Source organism: Podarcis raffonei, chromosome 15, assembly GCF_027172205.1.
Source record: "Podarcis raffonei isolate rPodRaf1 chromosome 15, rPodRaf1.pri, whole genome shotgun sequence".
In the NCBI taxonomy this organism is placed as follows: domain Eukaryota; kingdom Metazoa; phylum Chordata; class Lepidosauria; order Squamata; family Lacertidae; genus Podarcis; species Podarcis raffonei.
Genome location: NC_070616.1, coordinates 15168662 through 15194661, shown reverse-complemented (window position 1 = coordinate 15194661; position 26000 = coordinate 15168662). Strand labels below are relative to the sequence as shown.

Genomic DNA, 26000 nt, shown 5'->3' with positions numbered 1-26000 from the left:
ATTTTGTGGCCATGCAGGCCATCTCAGCAGAAACTCAGAATTCATCATTATTAAAACAAGTCCAAAAACTCCCCAAAACATGCGAAAATCAATAGGATTTTATTGACACATTCTGCCAGAAAACTCACTGAAATGTATAAAGTGGATGTTTCTTAGGTAATCGGACATACAGTGTATTGCACTGATTTGTTAACTAACAGAATAATTGCTTCAACATACAGTATGTTCACAATGTTACAGACGCACACACACATACAAATCCCTCTATTTTAAAGTTTAATCAAAAACAGAGAATTGGGCATGGGAAATGAAGTGATTTGTGCCAGTCCTAAGTGATTTAATGTGCCTCATCTTGATGCATCTTTTCAGAATTACTTTCTGCAGTTATGTTAGTTAAACCACACAAATGGAGGAAATCATGAATGCTTATTAAATAACAATAATAAAATCCTCACATTCTGTTTCACTGCATAATCCTGGAGTGCTTAACAAATGTTCATGACACTAACTCTTCTTTAGAGCTCATCCCAACGCCATTTATAACCCTTCACCAACCAGATGCCCTCCCAGCTGTTCTGGACTACAACTGCCATCAGCCTCAGCCAGCATGTGTTTACTGGGGCTGATGGGATCTGTAGTCCAAAACAGCTGCAAGTTTGCAAATACTGGCTTAGCTGATTGCTAAGATAAGTTTGGCTAGGCCAAAACAAAGGGCTGCTTTCTCTAGCAACTGTTTGTGGCACCAGAGGAAGGCCTTGTAAGCTTGACATGCCATAATGATTATGAAAGAATGGATAGGAGTGCATGTGACAAATCTCCCCATAATTAAATACTGTATCGTTCAAGGGTTTAAAGCTCGTGCAACTACCACTGAAGCTTGTGCGTTTCCAACAGGGCCTGCCAGCTCTCTGAATGCATGGCTGTGTTTGAAAAAGGCTGTTTCACAGAGAGCTAGACTAGATGGTTGAACAGTAAGACTTATGATGACTCCCAAGCCTCTCCCCAACACAATCCCAAGTGCTCCTGCAGGATCTGAAGAAATGAGGTCACATTCATAAAGCCCCAGCATACAGTACTTTTAGAAGTCAGAGTTTCCATTGTCATACACACATATCAAATTAACTAAAAGACAAATGCTTGTCAATGTAAATCTGCACCGATCAATCAGTGGCTTTACTGAAGGGGAGAAATCGGCAATGGTATCATAATTCTGGATTCCATTTCCTGAATAAGGGGCACTGGAAAGGAGAAAGAAATTGTGTTAGCACTTTTAAAAAAAATGCTAATGCAAGATATTACAAATGAAACATGGGGGGATTTTGTAGCCAACAAAGCATTAGACTAGGAAGCAGGACCGGTTCTAGGATTTGGGGGACCCCAGAGAAAGGGAAGCTCAATGGAACCATCTTAACCTAGGAGAGGAAAGACAAATCTCTCACATTTAGCAGGTTTTTGGGTAACTGCCACTGCCACACAGGTACTAAACTGTTGAAAGGTGTTGATACTTTTTCAAGCAAAGGGTTCCATTTCCAACTTGGCAATTTTCTGGGGGCTATATGCTTATGGTGGTTGGGCCCAAAGCCAAAAGTGGGCACAGCAACGAATATAAGTTTAATCTTTGTATAGAAGGCAACTTTCTACATATACATTTACAGTTGGAGAACAGCCTTTACCAAAGGTGTCATGGGCTTTGAAGACATTCAAACTCAGGACGTAAGGGAGAAATGTGCTAAGAGGAAGGCACACTTGGCAAATCCACACCATGATCAATTCCCGCCCGGAAACCAATGTCCCCACTGTGGAAGGACGTGTGGATCCAGAATTGGCCTCCACAGTCGCTTACGGATTCATTTTTAGAACCATTTTTATGGAAGACAATCTTACTCGGCTACAAGTGATCGCCAAAGAAGAAGAAGGCAATTTTCTACATATACATGCCCCTCTTCACCCTCTATTCAGGCAATCAAGTGTCAAGACCACATTCCAGCCAGGCAAAAACACTCCAAGGTAGTAGGACTGGTGAGGTGTGTGACTAGGAAGGAGTGTGGCCTGGGGAGAGTTCTGAGGACTGTGTTTGGTCCTTAGGCCTGAGGATCACGACCCCCGTGTTACCTGTATAGTATACCAGCTCATCCCAACCAGGCTTGTGCCATGCGGCGTTCCTGATATCTTCTCTTGTCTGGAGATCTTTGTACGCTGGAAGTGTTGGGGGGGGGGAATAATTTGGAACTATCAGTGTCTTGATGTCCATCAGCACCTTTCTCTCAAATACAGCAACATACCATAAACAAAGCACCAGAGGGGAAACCTCATCAAAACCCTAAACTGTTATTTACTGCCATGGCTCTATCCACCCTGCTCTAAGGAGCCTTGGAAACTGTACTGCTATGAGGAGGCAAGGGTCATATCAGTTTCACACAATTGCTTGTCCTGTTGGAATGGAGAGCAGATTGAGAGTGGCTGGGGGGACCCAGCCAGATGGGCGGGGTATAAATAATAAATTATTATTATTATAAAAGGGAGATAGGAAGCTATCTTAATCCAAGTTAGATCAGTGGTCCACCTATGCTTAATATTTTCAACACTGGGATATAATATTGTCCAGGGTTTTAGGCAGGGGGATTTCATGTTCCCTACCTGGAGTTGCCAGGAACTGAACCTGAGACCTTTTGCATACAAAACACGTGCTCTGCCACAGAGCTACAGTCCTTCCCCAGATTTCTCAGGTCCAGGACGACCTACCCCAAAGGTGATGAACCATGTAAAGCTGCCCAATCTGTGAGAAAAAGCCACCAACAGCTTCTTTGTCATCCTGCCGGAAACCAATGGCACGAGCCCTGGAAGATAGAATATATATGTATTACAAACAAGACATGAGTGCTGGGGCTGAGACAATTACAAAGGTAACTATCAGATGGAACAGTACTAGAAAGAATGCAGCAAGGATCTACTAATTCCATCAGTGCACAACATTATAATAACATAACCCCCTTGGTATTCAGAGCTAGAGAAATATTTCAGAGGGCTAGAAGCCTGCATGAATTCTTAATATTACAGCATCTGATATAACTTCACACAAAGAGTAAAGATAGCCCACGTTGGCCCACAGGGAAAATGTGAAAAGGACATTCAAAGTTCAGGCCAATAATAATATTACAAAAAATATCACAAGCTTTTCAGTTTCCCTAAAACTCTTTATCAGGCTAGATTGTAAACAAAGTAACAGAAAGAAATTATGATGGTAGTGCCATGTGTCTGCATCTGGTGATAATCTTAAAGACAAAATCTGAGACATAGGCAGGCATTTAAATGAGACCCTTTAGGTGCTGTGGAAGTATCAGGCACTACCTTCCACCTTTGCCAACATAAAAGACTGATTAGTTTCTCTTTATTACTGTTTCCCACCTATCAATGGTCCTGTGCATTTCACCTAAGGGTAGAGACAGATGTGGCCAATGGCCACTTCTTCTGTTTCCAGAGATGGGGAGTCAGACACTGTTATGCTTTATGTTTCCAGCAGGCTTGTTGCAACTTGCTCTCTCTCAGCAGATGCAGACTCAATTAATTATCATCAGTCAAAATTTCTGGTGAATTCTCCATTAGATGGCAATTAAAACTTGACTAATAGTCACCACTGTCTGAAAGGAACTTAGCTGAGATTATATTATCAGTCATGCTCATTGGGAGGCATATCCTCTGCCCACCCCACCATTTATTCCTGAAAATGTGGAGTCCTGTTTTGTTTCTCCAGAGTGCAACTCTGAAATTTTATTTTCCCATGCATAGGGTGTTCTCTGCCTCCTGGGTGTTCACTGTCCGTATGTGTCAGCAAACACAGTTAATCAAACAACAGGCAAGATCGCTGAACAGGAGGACATGACCCTAAACTGGAATTCCAGTGCCCATCTACTATGAAAAAGTCCTTTGACTGGGTATGGTATTTACAACAACAGTCCCTACTGCCTGTACCTTTCCAGGGTCGAGCTCCAGGAAAAATGAGCTTTGCAGGTTTTCAGAAGAAGTCAGCTGCGCACCGTGCCAACTGGATGGCTGCTGTGACATCATGAACCCCTCATCCCCAGTGATTTGAAAAACTTAAAAAACCAACCAGATTCTGTGCCTAGCTAGTGTACCATTTTATCTGGCCTGCAGCCTCACCTCTTCCACCCCACTCCACCCTGTCCTCTGCTCTGCCACAATTTCCTCTTCTGCAGGTAACACCTTGAATTCAAGCTGAGCTGCAAAGGAAATATCTTCCTTTGCAGATGTGGCTTGAATCCAAACTGCTACTGCAAAGGAAGAAAGAAAAGAATCCAGAGCACACTTTCATCTGTAATCAACGCACATGGCAAGTCCAAGTGATTGACAAATGGGCAGCTCTGTCCATGTCTCAAAATGGTATTTGGAATTGAGGGGAGCCCAGCATAGCAAGGGACACTTACCAGTAGTTGCCCCATTCAATCATTGTTCCAGGCTGGGGGGATAAAAGAAATACAGAGCAGGTGACTCTAAGAGAATGATACCCTCCATTCCCTCCCCCGTTGCAATTGGGAAGTAGATGTGGGCTTTCTCTCCTGCCTCCAGAAAGGTTTTTGGATTCTAATCAGTAACAAAAAAGACTCAGCCCAAAAGACATGAGGCAATTACGGTACGTAATCACTTTAAGACCAGAATTCCCTCAAATACTTTTTTCAATGTCCCAATTTTTATTTCCAGTGCCTGTTGACATTGATAGGGAGCATTTCTGTCAGAAATATGATATATACACTGAATATATTTGATAAATAAACAATAAGCTTGCTTCTCAGTAAAAACATATAGGATTGCACTGTTAGCAAATGTAACCTTTACTGTTCAAAAGGCAGAACTTCTAAGAGAAAAAAGGAAAATCAATGAAAAAGAGTTGCAATGTGCTCTCTGTTATCCCTTTCTGGCAGGAATCAACCTGCTAACTTGTCTACCAGATGGATTCTCATAACAAATTTAAAGGCTAGCCTGACAAAGAGTGAATGCAGTCTCGCTCTTAAAGGTCTCATGAACGCAAGGACACACACAGAGAGAGGGAGGAAGGGAGGGAATGACTATTCTATGAATACATAAAGACACTCACACGGAGTTGATAAGACCTCAGTTCGTAGATATTAGGCCCTGTCCTCGGAACAGGCTCATTCCAAAAACTGAACTCCAACAGCAGCTGATTCTTGCGGGAGAGAAGCATGTTTCCCCTCTCTTTGCGAAACTCCCCAAACCCCTAAAAATAAAATGAAAAATCCTTACAATGACAAGGCAAGATCACATGCATTTATTTTTTAAATTATCTAGTTTATGCTTCATCAGTTGGGATATTAAGAGCTTAATACTAGGAGGACACCAAACTCAAAGAGTGTATCCTGGTTTGATACACAAACTCTGGGAGTCCTTGACAATGGAGTTGTTGTTGTTGTTGTTTTGCAATAAACTGTTAAGTTTGAGAGGCAAAGTGACTTTTAAGGATCAGGCTGATGAAGTCCAATCTTTTATGCTAGGACTTACCTTATCATGTCGAAGCTTACTCATGACCTCTGTAAGAGCTGGATAGCCTCCCTCATACCGCCACAGATGAACTGAAATGAAAAGTGGCATATTTAAGAGTCTCCCTTCCCTACTGGAGATTCAAAACAGACTCCTCAAACGTCAGCTTCTTCCTGGCCAAATCTTGTATCCCATTGTTATTTCACCTAGCTCTTTCTTTCCAATCCTGGTGGCCACCAGCACCCTTTTCCCAGCACACCATGAGAGTGGTTAGCCCTCTCACTTTCTCTCAGTGCCTAGGAACATGCCTTATACTGAGTCAGATTATTCATCCATCTAGCTCAGTACTGTTTACACTGACTGGATGCGGCGCTCCAGGATTTATTCACTGGTCACTGTCCTTCCTTAAGCCTATACAGTGGTACCTCGGGTTACAGACGCTTCAGGTTACAGGCTCTGCTAACCCAGAAATAGTACCTCAGGTTAAGAACTTTGCTTCAGGATGAGAACAGAAATCGTGTGGCGGCGGTGCAGCAAGCCCCATTAGCTAAAGTGGTGCTTCAGGTTAAGAACAGTTTCAGGTTAAGAACGGACCTCCAGAACAAATTAAGTTCTTAAGTCGAGGTACCACTGTATAATTTTCTTTCTCCACCAGCAGAAGTCAGAGGCCAAACAAAAAAGATAAATGGGACAATGCCCTGGGGAAGATATCCTACACAAGCCCCACTGAAATGAATGTGTTTGGGTGGGGGTGGGCAGCAAAGAGTGGCTGTAAACCACCTAGAGGCTTTCTGTTGAGTTAGTAGTATATAAAGTTTGTAAAAAGAAAAAAGAAAAGAACCATAGCTCTACCAATCAGAGGAAGGCTGCAAACTGTTACCCAGTCACTCAGGCCTTTCTGATACAGAATTTGAGCCAGCATCCTCTGCCAAGAAGGTCACGTGGACCATGAAATTGCCCAGTCCCCTGAAAGAACTGCAAGACCCATCTGTGATGGGGAGTGTCTAGACTTGGGAGTGGCATGTCCAGACTTGGGAGTGGCAACTCTGAATGTGTCTGAACCAGCCTGCCAGCTATGCAAGGGTGCTTATTCTCAGGAGCTGTTGGAGAAGGAAGAAGATGCAATCTGAAACCATTTGATGGTTCTGCAGTGCCTGGGTCTGTGCCAGAGCAGCACCTTTACATTCCCTGCAACCTTGCCTGAAGAACATTCAGGCAAGGTTACATTGGTTACATTGGGGACATAAGGATTCTGTTGAGGCTCTGAGTTTTGATGGATAAATGTCCATTTTCTCTGGGAATCTTCCTGGGCTTGTTAGAGGCTCTCTGCTCACTGCTGCTGGTGTTGGTTGTCCACTGTCCCCAGACCTTGCCCCACATCCTGCAGGTTCCCATCCTGGCTGGAAGAGGGCCCCTATCACAAGCACACATCATTAGCGCAGTTGTGCATTCTGTTGTACGTCTTATCTCCTACCAGCCTGATCTTGCTCTCCGTACCACGTGTTCCACGTCCCCACCAGTGTACATGGATATTCCTTCCCTTCGTGGATCTTTGGCAGCACCTCTTGACTTTAAAAAAAGCAGAAGCAAAATGGAACATAATTACAATAGCCATTCCATCAAGCTGAAGGAGAGAAAAGAGATGGGATTGCAGGGCCTCCAATGGAACACCAACAACTTTTCCATCTACTTGAAATCTATCCATTCCAGTCTGAATTTGCTTTGACAATATTTATTGGAGTTTTATGAAAAAGAACTTACAGGGTATGGGGGTAGGCCAAGGTTTTGAGAATGGTAAAGGTGCAATATATTCTGAACAAAAGGCTAAATTAATTGTAAACAATGTGGTTACGGAACAATTTAAGATAGAAAAAGGGACACGACAGGGATGCCCAATTTCCCCATTGCTTTTTATATCGGTCCTGGAGGTCCTGCTGAACATGATTAGAAGGGACCGGATGGTTAAAGGTATACAGGTCGGAGCTAAACAGTATAAACTGAGAGCATTTGCAGATGACCTAGTTTTGACGTTACAGGAGCCAGAATCTAGTACTAAAAGAGTTTTAGAACTAATTCAAGAATTTGGTCAGGTCGCAGGATTCAAATTGAACAAGTCAAAAACTAACGTTTTAGAGAAAAATTTAACATTGACTGAAAGAGAGAAGTTTCAGAATGAAACAGGTTTGACTGTGGTTAAGAAAGTGAAATACCTGGGGATTAACATGACAGCTAAAAATGGGAATTTGTTTAAAGATAACTATGAAAAATGTTGGTTGGAAGTGAAAAAAGACTTAGAAATTTGGTCAAACTTGAAGCTTTCCTTGTTGGGTCGAATTGCAGCTATAAAGATGAATGTATTGCCTAGAATGTTGTTTTTGTTTCAAACATTGCAAATTGTGGACAAGATGGACTGTTTCAAGAAGTGGCAGAAAGACATTTCTAAATTTGTCTGACAGGGCAAGAAGCCCAGAATAAAATTTAAGATATTAACTGATGCAAAGGAAAGGGGTGGATTTGCCCTTCCAGACTTTAAACTTTACTATGAATCAGCAGCGTTCTGCTGGTTGAAAGACTGGCTGCTTCTTGAGAACACAGACATTTTGGATCTAGAAGGTTTTAACAACGTTTTTGGGTGGCATGCATATTTGTGGTATGACAAGGTTAAAACACATAAAGCATTTAAAAACCATATTGTTAGGAAAGCATTGTTTAATGTTTGGATTAGATATAAAGATTTATTGGAAAATAAAACCCCAAGGTGGTTGTCACCAATGGAAGCGAAAGCTCAATATGGAGGCCAAATGGCCGAAGTATTGGGAAATTTTGGAACAAGAAGGAGATAGACTGAAACTGCAGAGTTTTGAGAAACTAAAAAACAAAGTGCAAGACTGGCTTCATTATTATCAGATAATGGAGGCTTACAATTTGGATAAGAAAGTTGGCTTCCAGGTGGAAAAATCTAAATTGGAAACAGAACTGTTAGAACCCAAAACTAAGATTTTGTCAAAAATGTATAACTTGCTGTTGAAATGGAACACTCAGGATGAGACGGTCAAATCTGCTATGATCAAATGGGCACAAGATGTTGGACATAACATTATGTTTGCTGACTGGGAACAGTTGTGGACCACTGGGATGAAATTTACAGCATGTAATGCCTTAAGAGAAAATATTATGAAAATGATATACAGGTGGTACATGACCCCAGTCAAGCTTGCAAAAATTTACCATTTGCCCAACAATAAATGTTGGAAATGCAAAGAAAATGAAGGTACATTATTTCACCTTTGGTGGACGTGCCCTAAGATTAAGGCTTTCTGGGAAATGATCTATAACGAATTGAAAAAGGTATTTAAATATACCTTCTTGAAGAAACCAGAGGCCTTTCTCTTGGGCATGGTCGGCCAGTTGGTGTCAAAAAAGGATAGAACTTTCTTTATGTATGCCACAACAGCAGCAAGAATACTTATTGCAAAGTACTGGAAGACGCAAGATTTACCCACTCTGGAAGAATGGCAGATGAAGATGATTGACTGCATGGGATTGGCAGAAATGACTGGCAGAATCCGTGACCAGGGAGAAGAATCGGCGGAAGAAGATTGGAAGAAATTCAAGGACTATCTACAGAAATATTGTAAAATTAATGAATGTTGAATGATGTCGGATAGAAATCAAGGGGTTTTTAGCTGTAATGCTTTGAGATAAGGATTTGCTGAATAAATAATTTGAATTGGAATACAAGAAGGGGAGGTATGAGGAGGTCAGGGAAATATGTCATTGAAAACTAAGTATTGTGAATTTTATGAGTTTTTAAACTTTTTTGCTTTTTTCTTTTTGTTTGTATAAAAATTGGAAACTTTAATAAGTATCTTTTTTTTAAAAAAAAGAATTTGCTTTTTCCTCCTCCCAATTCCTTTTCTTTTTGTGTCATGTCTTTCAGATTTAAGCCTGAGGGCAAGGACAGTCTTATCACTGACATTCACAAGATGCTCTGGGAACATTTTTTAGCTGATAAAAATGCTTTTATCAAATAAATAACATCCCCATGTGTTTCCTATGTTATGAGTCACCCAAGTGTCATCTAGTCCAAACCCTTGAAACACAGCAATGACAGCTAAAGAATACCTGACAGATTGCCATCCAACCTGTATAAAAACCTCCAATGAAGGAGAGTCCACCACCTTCCGAGGTAGTCTGTTCCATTGTCAAACAGCCAGTGTTTGAAATCTGCCAGGCATGAGGTGCATTTTGCACGTGGCTATCAGCCATTTGCAACCAAGGACCATCTGGAAATGCATGCCTGTGGATCTTTTAGTCTTGACTGTTTCCAAACACTAGCAATACATCTTGTAGAATTCTATCCATTATATTTTATCTGCACAATCAAAGCTGTCTGGCCCAAAAATGGCAACTAGGCATTCTGTTTTGGTGCTGTAATCCTGATTTAAGGAGCCATTTCATGCCTAGATTATATATCTGAGTTTCTAACACTGTGAACAGCTCTTACTGCCAGGAAGTTCTTCCTAATTGTCAGGGAACTGCCATCTGAGACGCAGGAGGTGAAAGGGCTCACAGAGGGTGAGAGAGACCATTCAGCTGAGGAGGGGACCAGCAGGGGGAGAAGTGGAGTTCCAAGGGAAAGTGAGTCGGAGGGAGGGCTCAGAGACACTTCAAGCGAAAACAGTGGGGAGGTTTCAAGACCTCCTGTAGGGACACCCACCCCTCACCGGAAACTGTCACGCCGAGAGTCCAGAAGACGCGTTTCCGTTAAGGAGCTTTTATGCTGGAAGAAGTTCCGTAAACGCCCACTGTCCGATTCAACGAGCGACTGATGGAGCCATGCTTAAGGAGCTCCGTCAGAGACAGAGGTTTGTGGACTTAGCCAAACTCTGAGGGACTAGGATTTTATGCACAAGCAGCTCACCATCCCATCACAGCAATCGGACAGTCCCTGAAAGCAGCTTGTGCAAAGAGGCATCATGAGCAACCCAGCCGGAGCCGGGGGAGCAGGAGGAGCTGGAGAGGGTCCAAGCCTGGAAGAAAGGTACAGGGTGTTGGAGCTCCAGCTAGCGCTGCAAACGGCGAGGCTAGAGGAAAGGAGGGCACAGGATGCAGATAAGACAAAAGGCGCCCCACTAGCAAGAAAGATGCCAGGATTGGTGCAGAAGTTTGGGGGGGACCCCAGGAACTATCAAGCCTTTAGGACAGAGATGCAGTATGCTCTCGAGCTGCAGTTTAACGACTTTCCCGACGAGGCATCGCGAGTGGCGTTTGTGATTGGCCATCTCGAAGGAGGGGCGAGAGACTGGGTTAGACCCCTGATGGCAGGGAATAGTGAAATGCTGAAGGACACAAGGAAGTTTTTTCGCGCCATGGATTTGATGTTTTCCAGCGAGATTGAACAGGGACTGGTGCGCAGACAATTAATGGCTTGCAAACAGGGGAGCCGATCGGTTCGTGAGTACTGGACTGAGTTTACCATGTTGATACATAAATTGGGATGGGACCTATCGGCGGAACCCATTCAAATGCTCTTTGAAGAAGGGCTTTCTTCGGCGGTGAAAGACGAACTTTCCCGGGCGCCCAGGGCGGAGTCTATGGACCAGCTGACCAAATCAGCGCTGACCATTGGAGCGCGCCAGGAGGCAAGAGCCTTGGAGAAGCGGGAGGGGAAAGGAGAGCGTTGGAGGGATTTCCGCATTCCAGAGATTCCAGAGCCAAGTTTCCCGCCAGGAGAGCCGATGGAAGTTGGAACAGCGCGCGCGCGCGCAGTTTCAAATCCCAGTGAAGGGAGGAAGAAGGAGGGAAAGAGCGCCAAGAAATGTTATCTCTGCCAGCAGCCAGGTCACTTTGCCAGAGTCTGCCCGCAAAGAAAGGAATGGCAAGGGATGGCGGGAGCTGTTGGGGGGAAGGAGGAGGGAGTCCAGGAGCCAGTAAAAGCCAACGCCTGGCTGCCACCGTCAGGGCACTGCAGCCAGGCCAAGGAGCAGTAAAAGTGCCCACTCCGGAACCTCCAAGACCAGCCCTAGTAATAGAGGTGTTGCTAGAGCTGGCAAACGGATACCCACTAAAGACAAAGGCGCTGTTGGACTCAGGCAGCTCCTGTAATTTTATGAGTAAGGAGTTTGCAGCTGAACACCAGATACAGACACTCCCTTTAAGCAACCCCCTGCAGGTGACCACGATCGATGGGAGGGAGCTGTTGGGAGGAGAAGTTAGTCTACAGACCGTCCCAATGGTTATGAGGGTGGCCAGGCACACCGAAAGGATAGCGTTCAATGTGGCCACCCTGGGAGGGGCTCCCGTCATTTTGGGAATGAGCTGGCTAGCGTTGCATGACCCGCTAGTGGGCTGGCATCAGAGAGTGGTCTCCTTTGGGTCAGCACATTGCCTGGAACATTGCAGAGAGGGAAAGGTGCCAGAAGGGGCAAAAGCCTTTCTAGCAGGGACGGAAGTGGCAGACAAAGGGAAGGTGCCCAAACAATACGCTGATCTGAGCAAGGTCTTCAGCGAAAGGGAAGCAGATAAACTACCACCGCATAGAGACTTTGACTGCCAAATTAACCTGGTCCCTGGGGCCCAGCTCCCCGTGGGCAAGCTGTACGCCATGTCAGACAGGGAAATGCAGGAGTTAAGGGAGTTTATTGATAAAAACCTGAAGAGGGGCTTCATCAGAGAGTCCAGAGCGGTGGGGGGGAGCCCAGTGTTTTTTGTGGACAAAAAAAACACGGATAAACCCCAGCTTGTAGTGGATTACAGGCGGCTAAATGCCGTGTCAGAACCAGTGACTTTCCCCATGCCCAGGATTGATGACATTTTGACCAGGGTGAGGAAGGGAAAGATATTCACGAAATTGGACCTGAGAGGGGCATACAACCTGATACGAATAAAGAAAGGGGATGAATGGAAAACCACCATGTTCACCCCTTTGGGGGCTTTTGAATATCTCGTTATGCCATTCGGATTACAATCAGGCTCCGCCTGTTTTCAATCGCTCATGAACCATGTCCTGGGACCTTTGCTCTACAAGAATTGCGTGGCCTTCCTCGATGACGTGCTGATATATTCAGAGAATGAGGAGCAGCATGTAAAGGATGTCAGGGAAGTGCTGAGCCAGCTGCAAGCAAACCAGCTGTGGGTGAAATTGGAGAAGTGTCAGTTTCACACCAAGGAGGTGGAATTCCTGGGGTACCGCTTATCAGACAAGGGATTAGCCATGGATCCAGGCAAGGTCCAGGCGGTGCTGGAATGGAAGACACCAAAAACGAAAAAGGATGTGCAAAGGTTCTTAGGGTTTGGGAACTTTTACCGTAAATTCATCAAGAACTTTGCCCACTTAACGGCTCCCATCACGGACTGTCTAAGCAGCAAGAAGAAATTCGTTTGGACGGCGGAGGCGGAGCAAGCATTTGAGGAATTGAAAAGGGCATTCGCTTCGGAAGAACAGCTCCTGCATGTGGATTTACAAAAACCCATGAGAGTGGAAACTGATGCCTCAGACCGGGCGGTGGGGGCGGTGCTGCTTCAGCCAGGGAGCAATAAGTCGGAATGGAGACCTTGTGCCTTCTTTTCGCGTAAGCTGAACAAATCCGAGAGGAACTACACCGTATATGACCGAGAACTACTCGCCATTCACGAAGCGTTCCGGAGATGGAGACACTTACTAATTGGCGCACAGCATAAGGTGCAAGTGTGTACGGACCACAAGAATTTGGAGTATTGGAGAACGGCACGAGTGCTCAACCAACGACAAGTGAGATGGGCCCAGGAGTTCTCCAAATTCCATTTTGAAATCTGCTATGTGCCAGGTCCAGAAAACATCAGAGCGGACGCTCTCTCTCGCAAACCTGAATATTTGGAGGGGGAGGGAGCGCCTGAAGAGAGACATATTATCCCAGAGGACCACTGGGTGTGTGGGGCGGCCTGGGTGGGGCAAAGGGAGCTGGTAGAGGGAACGGTAAATGATGAATACGCCCAGGATAAGCTCAGAGGTTTAAGGAGAGAGGGAGAAGACCCCGGAGGTTTTGAAGAAAGAAACGGGGCATTGTATTACAAAGGGGCTCTATATATACCCGAAGGGGAATTGAGGGGGAGAGTACTCAAACAGCTGCACGACAATCCCACAGCGGGGCATTTTGGGCAACACAAGACCATGTGGTTGGTGACCAGGGAGTTTTGGTGGCCCAAGGTGAGGGAGGATGTACGGGAGTATGTGAGAAGGTGTGACCAATGCCAGAGAGCCAAAGGAGAAAGGCGGGCACCAGCGGGGTTATTAGAACCGTTACCCACACCAGAACGACCGTGGGAGGCGGTATCGATAGATTTTATGACGGATCTGCCTAAATCCCAGGGGAAAACCGCCATACTAGTCGTAGTAGACCTGTTAACTAAGATGGGTCACTTTGTAGCTTGCTCACATGCAGTCACGGCGGAAGAGACAGCGAAATTGTTTGTAGAACATATTTTTAGGCTGCATGGCGCCCCCTTGAGGGTGGTCTCCGACAGAGGGAAACAGTTCACGTCCAGATTCTGGAGGAAACTTATGAGCTTGTTGCACGTAGAGGTCAACTTTTCGACTGCCAGGCACCCTGAGACCAATGGGCAGGCGGAGAGGGCAAACGGTATCCTCCAACAATACCTGAGGTGTTATGTCAATGACAGAGAGAACGATTGGGTCGAAAAGTTGGCGCTAGCGGAATTTGCTTACAATAATGCAGAGAATGTGTCCACCGGGATGAGCCCCTTTTTCGCTAATTATGGGTACCACCCCAGGGCGTTTCCAGGGGGAGGAGGGGAGAGATGGAGTGTCCCGGCCGCTGAACATTTTGTAGAAGAAATGGAAGCGATCCATCGTCAACTCCAACTCAACTTAGAAAGGGCCAAAGAAGAATATAAGAGGCAGGCAGACAAGAGCAGAAGGGAAGGTGAAACCATTAGGGTGGGGAGTCAGGTCTGGCTATCAACCCAAGGGTTGCCGTTCAAGGGGGGTTGCAAGAAATTGAGACCCAAAAGATTGGGACCATTTGAGGTCATCCAACAGGTCAACCCAGTGGCTTTCAGACTCCGGTTACCGAACCACATGAAACTGCACCCAGTATTCCACAGGTCATTACTGTCACCATATAGGGGGGAAGGTGAAGGGGTATCCACACGGGGGCCAGCCATAGAAGAAAGGGAAAGCAGCAACCATGTGGCGGAAATCATCGACTCCAGGTGGAAGGGTAATCAGGTGGAGTATTTGGTCGCGTGGGAAGGGGAACCGGAGTCGGAAAACACCTGGGTGACGGCAGAGGAGGTCCGTGACGAGATCTTGATCGAAACGTTCCACCAAAGGTTCCCCAGGAAACCTCAGCCAGTAGCGAGGTTCCGGAGGGAGTACTTTGGCACCACCGACGATGAGGAGGAACTGGAAGGATTCAGGGAATCGGAGTTGGAAGGAGGAACAGACTCCGATGAGGAGGAGTACTTGGAAACCGGTAACAGCAAGAGGTGGAGGGAAGTGTTCGAAACTTCGGAAGATGAGGGAGGTTCATTCAGGGGTTTTGCTCCCTCGCCTCCCGCAGAGGAGGGGAGGGAAGGGGGTGAAGGGGGCCCTGGAGGGGAGGTGGATGTCAGGGAACTGCCATCTGAGACGCAGGAGGTGAAAGGGCTCACAGAGGGTGAGAGAGACCATTCAGCTGAGGAGGGGACCAGCAGGGGGAGAAGTGGAGTTCCAAGGGAAAGTGAGTCGGAGGGAGGGCTCAGAGACACTTCAAGCGAAAACAGTGGGGAGGTTTCAAGACCTCCTGTAGGGACACCCACCCCTCGCCGGAAACTGTCACGCCGAGAGTCCAGAAGACGCGTTTCCGTTAAGGAGCTTTTATGCTGGAAGAAGTTCCGTAAACGCCCACTGTCCGATTCAACGAGCGACTGATGGAGCCATGCTTAAGGAGCTCCGTCAGAGACAGAGGTTTGTGGACTTAGCCAAACTCTGAGGGACTAGGATTTTACGCACAAGCAGCTCACCATCCCATCACACTAATGTTTAGTCGTTTTCTTGTGATTCAAATCCATCAGTACAGGCCCTACCCTCTGCAACCCTTGCTCCATCTTCCATGTGACAGCCCTTCAGATATTTGAGGATGCCTATCATTTCACCTCTCAGCCTTCTAATCTCCAGACTAAACATACACAACGCTTCTCATAATGTTGGTTTCCAGACACTTTATCATATCAGTCACCCGTTCCAGCTGGTCAATATCCTTCTTTAATTTATACTGCATAAATTTGTGGTACAGAAATTAACAACAATCCCAAGAGATGCACAAATGTTGGTTGGCTCACCAGCCAGCCCTTTTTTGTTGTGGATGCTAATTTAAGGTTATCAGATGTCCCCGTTTCCCGGGGACAGTCCCCGGATTTACAAATCAGTCCCCTGACAAAGTCCATCTATTTAATAGGAAGTTGAAAAGTGTCCCCAGATTCATTGAAAAAAAATCTGGTAACCTTATGCTAACTCTTCCCTTATGCTAACCCTTGAATAGTCTAGCATATACCTGGTGAAGAGGCAGACTTTTCTCTCATTTGCATAAGGTATGGTATATAAAGTAAGTGAGGGGCTGCTAGAGTCTCTACTGAGACTTGGAAGACCCCACCCACCACCACTGTGTTCTCTCTTCTCCAAACCACAGCACCAAAAAAAACTGCCAGGGTGGCAGTGACCTGTGTGCTGCTGGGTAGTTGCCATCAATGAGCTTAAAGAGAGCTTTTAAGTACTGCCATCAAGATGAAAGCCACCATAACAAGATGGGGCAAGGGATATGGGGATATGCTGCCAGATTCACCACTTCCCCAGCCCAGTTAGGATTCCTCTGCCCCTTCCTAATCCTATGCAAGTTTACTCAGAAGTAATTCTCACTGAATCCAGCGAACTGTATACTGAGGTAAGTTTGTATGAGTTTAGTAACTAACAAGGCTCCAGATTTTAACCCCACAAATGTTCCAGCATAGCATTCAGACTTACCAAAGCTTGTTGTAGGATTCTAGGCATTCTGGTTTGACATTGTGAACTGAAACAGGAAAAGTCATCATTAAATGCTGAGAGAAAGAAAAAAAGAAAGACAGACAAAGGAGAAATATAAAAAAGAGCAGCTCACACTGTATTTTATAAAGACTGCTGGTCTCCCGTTTGGCTAAGAGGTTGGAGTGAGCATCTTTCCTGGGATCAACTTTGCGGACAAAAAGTGATTTTAACCAGCTGTCTTCTGCAGATCGGCTGTTTGACGACACAAGGCCCCTGCAAGTGAGCAAGACAAACATTGTTCTAGAACTTGTGTAAGCTTCATTCCTGTTTCATTTTTATCAGGATTGAGAAGTGGTGCAGCAAAGAGCAGATTCCTGATTAGCCTCCCAGCTACTGGAAGGTGTTTTTCACATTATCTCTGGAATACACAAGATTCACCTAGCTTTATTTCAACCTGACTACATTAGTCTTAGTTTACTAATCATAGGAGTTTGAGCTGACTCATCAGTAGATCAACAGACCAATCTTATGAAAGTTTAATCAGAATGAAGTCCCATTATGTTCAGCAGGACTTACCCCAAAGTTAATATGCATTGGACTTCAGCCAAAATATTTAAAATGTATATATGATAAAGTAGTCATAAATAAAACCAAGTCAGTATTTTTAAATAGTTGTTGCTTGCCTCCCCGCTTCTCTCATAGACAACCACGGAGGCCTCATCTTGCCAAGGCCATTTGCTTATACAAGAACTTGTATTATTAGCTACTTTTAAATTTGCCAACCAATTAATCTGGTGGCATCTTTTTAGTCAATCAAAATATTTTTAATCAAATCATTCAACCAATGATTTGAGTACTAAAAGGTAAAGGACCCCTGCACGGTTAAGTCCAGTCAAAGGCGACTATGGGATTGCAGTGCTCATCTCACTTTCAGGTCAAGGGAGCCAGTGTTTGTCTACAGACATGTGGCCAGCATGACTAAACCGCTTCTGGCGCAATGGAACACCAAGACGGAAACCAGAGCACATGGAAACGTCGTTTACCTTCCCGCCATAGTGGTACCTATTTGAATACATGGACTGCTTCTGACCCATATATTGAACACCATTGTCCAGTTCTTCTGACACCACACTCTGTACATGTCAGAATCATAAAATTGTGAAGTTGAAAGAGTTATCTAGTCCAACCCCCCTGCACTGTAGGAACATGCAGTTGTCCCATATGCGGATCAAACCTGCAAGCTTGGCATTAGCAGCACCATGCTCTAACCAACTGAACTATCCAGGCTGATATATGTAAGTGAGCTCTAGTTCATGAAAGCTTATACCATAATAAAAGTTTGTCAGACTTTAAGGTACTACAGATCTATTTTGTGTAACAGGCTAGCATAGTTACTTCTCTAGAAAATGAAATTAGAGTTTTTCCATTGTGTGGAGCTATGATATAAACTGGAAGTAAAAGTAATCTCAAAAGCTTCATTTTAATTAGGTCTGGGGCAGAAAACAGAGAGCAGTAACAGCTGTTGTTCAGGAGTTTTTGCTTGTCTACTGATTTACTGGGGAGAGGATTAGTTAAAGCTTTCAAGCATGATTATAATACCCAGTTATTTGCAGTAACAAAATTGTACTGTGTGGCACAACTGAAAATCAAAGATGAAACTGAAATCAAACCCACAAACCTCCAAACTACACTACTTGTTATCTTGAGGAAGACAGTGCATCTAATTTCCCACCACTTGTGCCCTGGAGTGCATGTATCCTTATCTTCCATGAAAGTCAGGGAGGATTATGTGATGGTTACAGAGTTTGCTGAAAGTAAAAGTGTTAAGCAAAACCACATCCTTATTCACACACTAGCAGAACTCTTCCCAAGGGGTAGGAAAATCCTAGGCAACTGAAAAAGTTGATATTGGAGAATAATGGATTTTTCAACCCTAAACAACATTTGCTTCTAGAAACCTAAAGCATTTTTCAATTTAGTTTAGTTTGCTGTCTTGACCATGTCATGATACAGCTTTACAGATTGGTTGGAACAGCATACATCAGTTATAGGCAACAAAATCAATGAGCAATCATTTTAACAATTTGCCACATGAGTATTTAAATCTATCTGACTCAATTGCAAGGGCTCATGAAGTGACAGATATCTCTCCACCTCCAATTAAAAACTTTATTTCTTTTGAATTAAGATAGGAAGGCAGCTGACACAGGAATATACAGTTCATCCCTCCTGTTAAATGGGACACTAGAATAAACAGCAGGGATCATTATCAGCATAATTATTCATTTAATAACATTATATATATATATATATATATATATATATATATATATATATATATATATGATTGTTTAAAACAACAACAACCTCAACATGTTTTACAAACATAGGGAGTGTTCCTGTTAACATTTGTCCAGAACACAGAAGGCATTTTCTAGAATCTTTAATTGCATTTGTTTATTTTATCTATTAGAGTGATTTTTACCACCACCCCTTGAAGCAAGTTCCCAGGCCACATAAGTAAATTTGGTTGAGGTCCTTAAAAAAATAAAAATCAATCCATTCATATCTCGTCCTTCCTCCTCAAAGAACCCTGGGTGGCTCATTATCATTATTATTTAGGACCCAAAGGAAAGCGAAAAAAACCCCATTGAATAAATAAAGCTACCGTTATTATAATTTCGTTATTATAATTTCAATTGGCATTATTTCAGTCCCCAAAATAACCTCTTAAGACTAATAAGCAACAATAACAATATATTTAGTCTCCAGGCAAAAACATTATTTTTTCTCATCAAACCTTTGGCTTTTTGGCAGACTAAGGTAATAGACTATATGGGACTGGCTGAGATGACCGGCAGAATCCGTGACCAAGGGAAAGAGACGGTGGAAGAAGATTGGAAGAAGTTTAAAATTTATCTCAAGAACTGTTGTAAAATTAATGAATGCTAAAATGTTTTGGGTAATGCAAAAAAGAATTGCAGCGATTAGCAATTGGATATGAGAAATAAGATCTAAAGAAAGTATTATATTGAAATTAGGGGATGCTGAAAAGATTGATAACAGGGATGCAGAAAGGGGAGGTATGGGGAAGTCGCTGAAAGAAGGCTTAAGAAATGAAAGGTTAAGAAATTATACGTGTTTATATGTTTGTATGTCTTGTATTGTGTTGTATTGTCTTGTATTATGTGTGGGGAAAAACCAATAAATTTAAAAAAAAAAAAAAAACCTTTGGCTTTTAATTAATTACCTGAGGCCTTTTTGCATGGGTGGGATGTTTTAATCCATCTTAAAAAAACAGAATTGTCTTTATTTTTATTTTCCCCCATATGCATAAAATATTACAACTCCGTTTGTGCTGCCGTGGCAAAAAAGCAGCTAATAAATTTAATAAATAACAACGATCATACAAGATGGCTTACAACAACAGTAATAATACAATGTGAGAAAGGAAAAGGGGTGTGGGGGGTCTCTCCGACCCCCATAATTTAGATGGGAGTGTGTAGAGGATTAGCCAAGAGATAAATGGAGTGACCCCCTACAATGGGGTGGGGACAAGGGTTAATAATAGGTGGGGGCTCCGAGGTAGAACACTTTTACACCGTAAAATATGTGGAGGCGGATAGCCATGAGGCAACCTCCCCATTATTAATGGTTGGGGGTCTTCTGCGTGAGGCGGGCTGAGCCAATGTACACACCCCCTCCTCCGTGTGGAGACGGAGGGTGTGTGTACGTGTATATATATGTGTGTGTAAAAGACGCTGTTTATTGAATAATATGAGCGGGGAAGACAAGAGACGATGAGACCCCCCCCCCCCATTCCCACAATTGATTACTCTGAAGCGCTGTTGGGGGAGGAAGCAATAAACCACCTGACCAGCCCGTGACCTTGAGCCGCGAGGGGGGGAGGAAAGAGCGCGCGCCAAAAAGAAAAGGCTCTCCTCTCCCCCGCACCCGTCGCTCGACCTTCCCGCCACTTTTCACCCCTCCCTCCCCCGCAGCTTCCCCCTCACCTGAGGAAAAAAAGGCGGGAACGGCCCCCTTGGGCTGGGAAGGCGCTGAGGCGGAGGCGGCCGCCGCTCCCCCGCCGCAGCAGCAGCAGCGCCCCGGCCGCCATCTTGACCACCTCAACCTGAGGGGACGGCGCGGGGGGAAAGGAACGGGAAATGGGGGCGCAGTGCCCCCCACTAGCCACTAGAGGGAGCCTTTCCCCCCCTCACCGTGAAGGACGGAGTTGAGGAGGGGGACGCGGAAAGGTTTCTCTCTCTCCCCCGCCCAACGCCGCACATTTCTTCGACGAAGGTCTCAAAGGCGCAGCGCCATTAAGCTGAGGCGACTCTAGCCAAGGTGCAACCCCAGAACCTTGCTGGGGGGTTGAACACAGTGTGAGGGATTGAAAAATAAACAGTTTAGTTCCCCTCGAGGGGGGCTGCCCTACGTGGATCCTAAACTGCCACCTTGCTCCTCTTAGAGCCTATTATTTAAATTGTTCTAATAGACCTGAGAAAAAGCCCCTTCTGAACATGAGCAGAGTGCATTTTTTGTTCACAAAGGGCACCACAGACTAGGCCTACAGAGGGCTCCTGTGGTTGTTTAGAGGGCGCTCACCCCCACCAAAAGAAAGCATTTTTTAATGTAATTATTTTTCAAATCCAGTGCAAAACATGAAAACCATTGCAGATTAAGGAAGTGGCACTTGTATACCATTTGCACAAAACCCTCAGCCTGAGGAAGGGCTAAAGAAGACATTCTGGTCTAGAACAAAAGTCTGCATAATCCATAAATTTGGAAAGTGGATATCCTTCTGATGTCAGATTTGTTTGTAGATGTAATAAAATGCCCAGCCAGCTTTAAATGCATCTTTTGTGTTTTTCTCCAGCCATGCACAATGTTTGCATAATTTTTTTCAATTAAGGCAATTATACTGATGCCACTTAGTGCGAACACCCGATCAGCATAGTCACAGCAGTCCACACTATTAAACTAGTACAGTACAGTAAGCCCCTATTTGGCCCTTCCAAAATTTGCAGGTAGCTGCTGCAACAAAGAAGTATCATATTAAAGTCTTGCTTTGTAAATCTGCACTCTCCACTGTAATAAATTTAGTAAAAAGTATTTTTAAAACATCTAATTTTTTATAGATTTCCTCCCCACCTCCCAGAAGAACCCATTTGTTTTTTAATACATGGGACAGGAAAAAAACCAATGAACAACTCCCCACCGGCTTTGCATCCAAGTTCTATACATGTGAATGAAACTCTGGCCAGAAAAATTATAGCCAGCTGGCAACTAATTCTGAAATTGGGACAATATTGGTTTGGGAAATCAAGTTTTATTTTTGGGCGACCCCCTGATAATCCACATTTCTAAAAAATAAAAAACAACCAGTAAAAGCAATATTACTCCCATGAAATTAATTTTATTAGGAGTATATTGTATTATATTCAACAGGCTTACTTAGATGTAAATTCCACAGAGATCAATAGAATTGCCTGTCTTTACCAGGCAGTGAATTCCATTGAGCTCAGTAATACATTAAAGTAAGCATGTTTAGGATCAGGCAGTTGTTTTTGTAATACTTTCAGCCCAATTGTTGTATAATTATAGTATAATTATTAGGATTATCCTATATAGTTTTATGATTATGTAGTGTGCTGGGTTGGGAACATTTAATAGAAGAGCAGAGCATAATATATCATTTTTACCAGCAGAAAGTGCCCAACATTGCTTGGGAATTATAAGAAACCAAAAATATCAGTACAGTTTTGAAACCAGTACATAAGAAATAGCCTGCTGAATGAGGCCCTTGGCACATTTAGTCCAGCATTCTGTTCTCACAGTGGCCAATGAGATGCCTATGGGAAACAAGCAAGCTGAACATGAGCACAAGAGCCCTCTCCCTCCCATGAAGGGGCAAAGTCCTCTGGGATGTTTGCCTGTACAAGCACCACTAACAGGAACCTGAGCTGTGTAAGAACATGGAAGAGTGTTTGCTAAGGTTACCAGATTTTTTTCAATGAATCCGGGGATACTTTTCAACTTCAACGGATTTTGTATGGGGACTGATTTGTAAATCTGGGGACTGTCCCCGGGAAATGGGGACGTCTGGTAGCCTTAGTGTTTGCACCATTTCCATTCTTGCGCATATCCCAGGGGACTATTCCCATGGATCAGATCAGTCTTCCACTGTTTTTAATGGTGCCCAGAAACTTACACCCAGAGGCAATTCTCACAGTAGTGCCCGATCCTAAATGTTGTCTCATACCAGCTGAAGTGTTCGAAAAGGTGGTGGGCTCCATCTACCCTGTGCCATAGGAGCCAACTCCTAGGGGCCAAGGTCCCTTTGCCCCCCCCAATAAAATATTTGAGGGGGCTGGGGCCCCCAAAGTTAATGGGCATTGCCATTCAAATGGTGTGTGTCACATCTTGTGATCAATGATGTGGGGTGGGGCTTACCTGTCCGTCCGTCCCCCAATATTGGATTTCACTGCTTTGCTGCACCGTGAAGTATTAAACATTGTGTTTTGTTTTTGGATACCATCAAGCAGAGAGGCCACTTATAAATATTGTAGCAGACCAACTTACATTCACTACTTGAAAGATTTAAAAAGTAAACTGAATGTTTCTGTTGTCCTGTGAGCAGGTTAATTCAAGTTTATTATGAATCATGACAATTTCAGAAAGAACACATAAACATTGTGTTACATACAAGCTCATCCACAGAAGCACATGGAAAATCTCAGATTATGCTGCCTACCCTGTCCTCACCCCCATCATTTATCTGAAGAAGAAACAGTTAGTTCTTGGAGCTTTTCACTAAGGTAACTGGTATCTCTATCGGTCAGGTTTTCTGAGTCCGTTACACTTTCCAGTAGCCTACTGCCTGCACAAGGCTTCCCCGTCACTGGATCAATGATTTTCCCAACCTTGTACACAATCTCAGCCAGTTCGTGTTTCACGTGCTTGCTCCTCCGTTCAGGCAAAGCTTTTAAGAGAACGATGTCTCCCTCAATGCACTGCTGCTGGGGGTCATGAGCAAAGTATGTTTTCCGCTTGTTATAGAACTGTGGGAGAAGAGAGGAAAGGGCATGTGGATTATTCAGTGGTAGGCAAATGATTCAGAAAAACCTGAGTGCCAGCAAGACTGAACCAGGATAGAATTTAGCTGCTCAGCCCTAACATTGACTGAAGTTCTCCATCATACTGGTGTAACTCAACCCCAAAGGAAAGTTTACCTTTAGCAAGTAAGGATCCAGCACCAGCCGCGTCACTCTCACTTTGGCTGTTTTACGCATTTTGGTCCCAATGACTTTCCCTATGATCCATTTTGCGTGGACAGCACCACGCAATGCAGACATGGCTCAGTTACGAACACCCTGAGAAGCAAGAACAAGGTATCATTTTAACAGCCAGTGGCAAAGTACAGCCAAGCCAACACACCTATTATTAATTATAATAACAAGCCTACCTAGATATTTAGAATGCTGATGTGTTTTTAGTTCATTACTGGGTTTAATTTTCTGAATGTTTTAATTGTTTTTACAAATAATTTTGTTTTATTTTTATAAACCTATTTGATGGGTTTTTTAAAACAATCAAACAGTAAATAAATTTCATGAAATAAACAAATGAAACAAATAATAAATGTATCTGTTTGGCTTATTTCCTACCCTTCACCACCAAGTCCCAGGGCAGATCACAGCAATTAAAAAAATATAATATTAAAAACACTTTAAATCTAAACAACCTTCTTCAGAAACAGCATTTCTCCTTACATTCTAGCCGTAAGAAAGGGAGAGGAACACCCCAGGTTTGCTAGACTTGAAAACCCAGACTCCCCAAAATATTAATGCTAGATGCTAGTAAAAATGCTTCAAGCCCAGTGCACATCAACACCACATACTAACTGAGAAAGCAGGACAAAATTGTTGCTGTGGAAAATCTGGTACTGCCAGTGTGTGATGCCTAGATCTTAATCATGAGAAAGGTGTGTTGCAGTACTTTATCTTGATGGCTGTGCTCTGCTTCCACTGTCAGAGGCAGTGATGCTTCTGAATACCAGTTGCTGGAAACCACAAGAGGGGAGAGTGTTGTTATGCTTGAATCCCACTTGTGTGTTTCCCAGAGCCACTGTAAGAACAGAATGCTGGACTAGATGCCCCCCCCCCCTTTGGTCTGATCCAGCAGGTTCTTCTTATGTTGTTAACAGATTTATTGTTATATTTCAGACCTGGAGGGCCATGAACTCCCCGCCTCTTGATAAAGTATCTCACAAGCAGGGATGAGAAAATCCCTCTATGTCTGAGATCCTGGAAAACTGCTGGAGAATAGGCAATGCCACAAAATGATGAACAGCCTGACACTACATCCACTGTTTTGTTTTTTAAAAGTTACTAGTCAATAAATAAATAAGCATTGCAGCTGACAGTTTAGGGCTGCTGCATTGACACAGAGCTGTCTGTCAAATATATCCCCATTAAGAGACCTTGCTCCTGAAAACTTGGGGTGAAGTTACGCTTCCACCTTAGGATGAAAAAAAGGTGAGAGGAAATTAGGGGGGTTGCAAGCGGACTGGATGAAGATAAGGAGCCCTCCTGCCTCCTAGAATTATAGGGGAGTTTAATTTTAGAGGAGCAGAGGCGGCCTTCCCCCTCCACAGCCCTACGTGAATCTCCATTAGATCGCCCACCTCTGCCCTTTGTACCCCAACCAGGTCTCTGCCCCGCAGGGACAGTAAAGCTCCCCACCCCCGCGCCCTCCGCCCCATAAATCCGTTGGAAACTCTTACTGGGTCTCTGTCTCCAGGCTGGAAACGAGAGCCGGGGCCAAGAGAAGGAAAAGGCGGAGCCAGTACCGGAAGTTCCGCGATAGCCCATCTAGGAAGGGAGAGTGGTGTGTGTTTGTAGCCTCCGAGGCCCTTCTGGGATTTGCCTGCGTGGTTTAGCGGGTAAAGCACCGGCGTGGGGAGCAAGAGGATTGCTGGTTCGAGGACCAAGCAGGGTTGACGCTAGTAGCTTCTTGTGTTCGGTCTCTATTAATCTGCCGCATATTTTATTCTTCTTAGAGTTGCATTAGTTCATTTGACAGTAGCATCAGAAATAAAATAAAATTAAAGTGGTCATTCTTCACAATGGAAAGGGATAGGCTCTTTATGTTGGATTTCTGTCTGTTCTGTGTGGATTGTTGTTTTTTTTACAGCAAAGAAGTTGTGCCAGGGTGGAAGTGTTGGAAGAAATGACAAACGTTTATACAAATATCACATCTGTTTTAAGGTTGCCATGGCAGGATTTCCCTGCCTTTCAAAGTTCCACAACAGGCAGAAATACGAAAAACGCAGCATTGCCGGCGCTGAGTTTTCATATTTGGGGAAAAAGCACATGCCAGATTTCTGTCGGCTGGAGGTGCAGTGATAGGGAAAACAGTACATACCTGCAAAAAAAGGAAAGGAAATAGCTGCCTTCCTGTTCACTTTCCCACCATCTTAAAA

At 44.1% G+C, this 26000-nt stretch overlaps 2 protein-coding genes across 3 annotated transcripts; both read right to left on the bottom strand.

Annotated features, from left to right (window-relative positions):
• Window positions 1-80: 80 nt before the first annotated feature.
• On the bottom strand, window positions 81-20656 carry NIPSNAP2 (nipsnap homolog 2). 2 transcript variants are annotated; one of them, XM_053366659.1, is made up of 10 exons: window positions 20527-20654; window positions 16647-16786; window positions 16514-16559; window positions 6986-7080; window positions 5533-5603; window positions 5111-5251; window positions 4443-4474; window positions 2743-2837; window positions 2113-2196; window positions 81-1238 (listed from the first exon to the last, which is right to left on the bottom strand). In XM_053366659.1, the coding sequence occupies exons 1-10, from the start codon at window positions 20628-20630 to the stop codon at window positions 1174-1176; spliced, it is 873 nt and encodes a 290-aa protein (XP_053222634.1). In that variant the 5' UTR covers window positions 20631-20654; the 3' UTR covers window positions 81-1173. The 2 variants fall into 2 exon arrangements, with proteins under 2 accessions (XP_053222634.1, XP_053222636.1); XM_053366661.1 differs by lacking the exon at window positions 5111-5251 and having other exon boundaries at window positions 20527-20656.
• A 2479-nt stretch (window positions 20657-23135) lies between these two features.
• On the bottom strand, window positions 23136-25409 carry MRPS17 (mitochondrial ribosomal protein S17). The gene is made up of 3 exons (XM_053367179.1): window positions 25302-25409; window positions 23749-23889; window positions 23136-23577 (listed from the first exon to the last, which is right to left on the bottom strand). Exons 2-3 carry the CDS (start codon window positions 23869-23871, stop codon window positions 23287-23289), a joined length of 414 nt encoding a protein of 137 aa, XP_053223154.1. The 5' UTR covers window positions 23872-23889; window positions 25302-25409; the 3' UTR covers window positions 23136-23286.
• Window positions 25410-26000: the final 591 nt, after the last annotated feature.

What these genes read in the sequence shown, in the direction of transcription:
- NIPSNAP2 (XM_053366659.1), bottom strand. Translation starts at nt 20,630, where the DNA reads ATGGCGGCCGGGGCGCTGCTGCTGCTGCGGCGGGGGAGCGGCGGCCGC. An exon ending in GAATCCTACAACAAGCTTTG is followed by an intron (nt 7,081 to 16,513) that starts GTAAGTCTGAAT and finishes CTTTTTTTAAAG; the next exon opens with TCAAGAGGTGCTGCCAAAGA. An exon ending in GTAAGCTTCGACATGATAAG is followed by an intron (nt 5,252 to 5,532) that starts GTAAGTCCTAGC and finishes TTTTATTTTTAG; the next exon opens with GGGTTTGGGGAGTTTCGCAA.
- MRPS17 (XM_053367179.1), bottom strand. Translation starts at nt 23,871, where the DNA reads ATGTCTGCATTGCGTGGTGCTGTCCACGCAAAATGGATCATAGGGAAA. An exon ending in TGGATCCTTACTTGCTAAAG is followed by an intron (nt 23,578 to 23,748) that starts GTAAACTTTCCT and finishes CTTCTCCCACAG; the next exon opens with TTCTATAACAAGCGGAAAAC.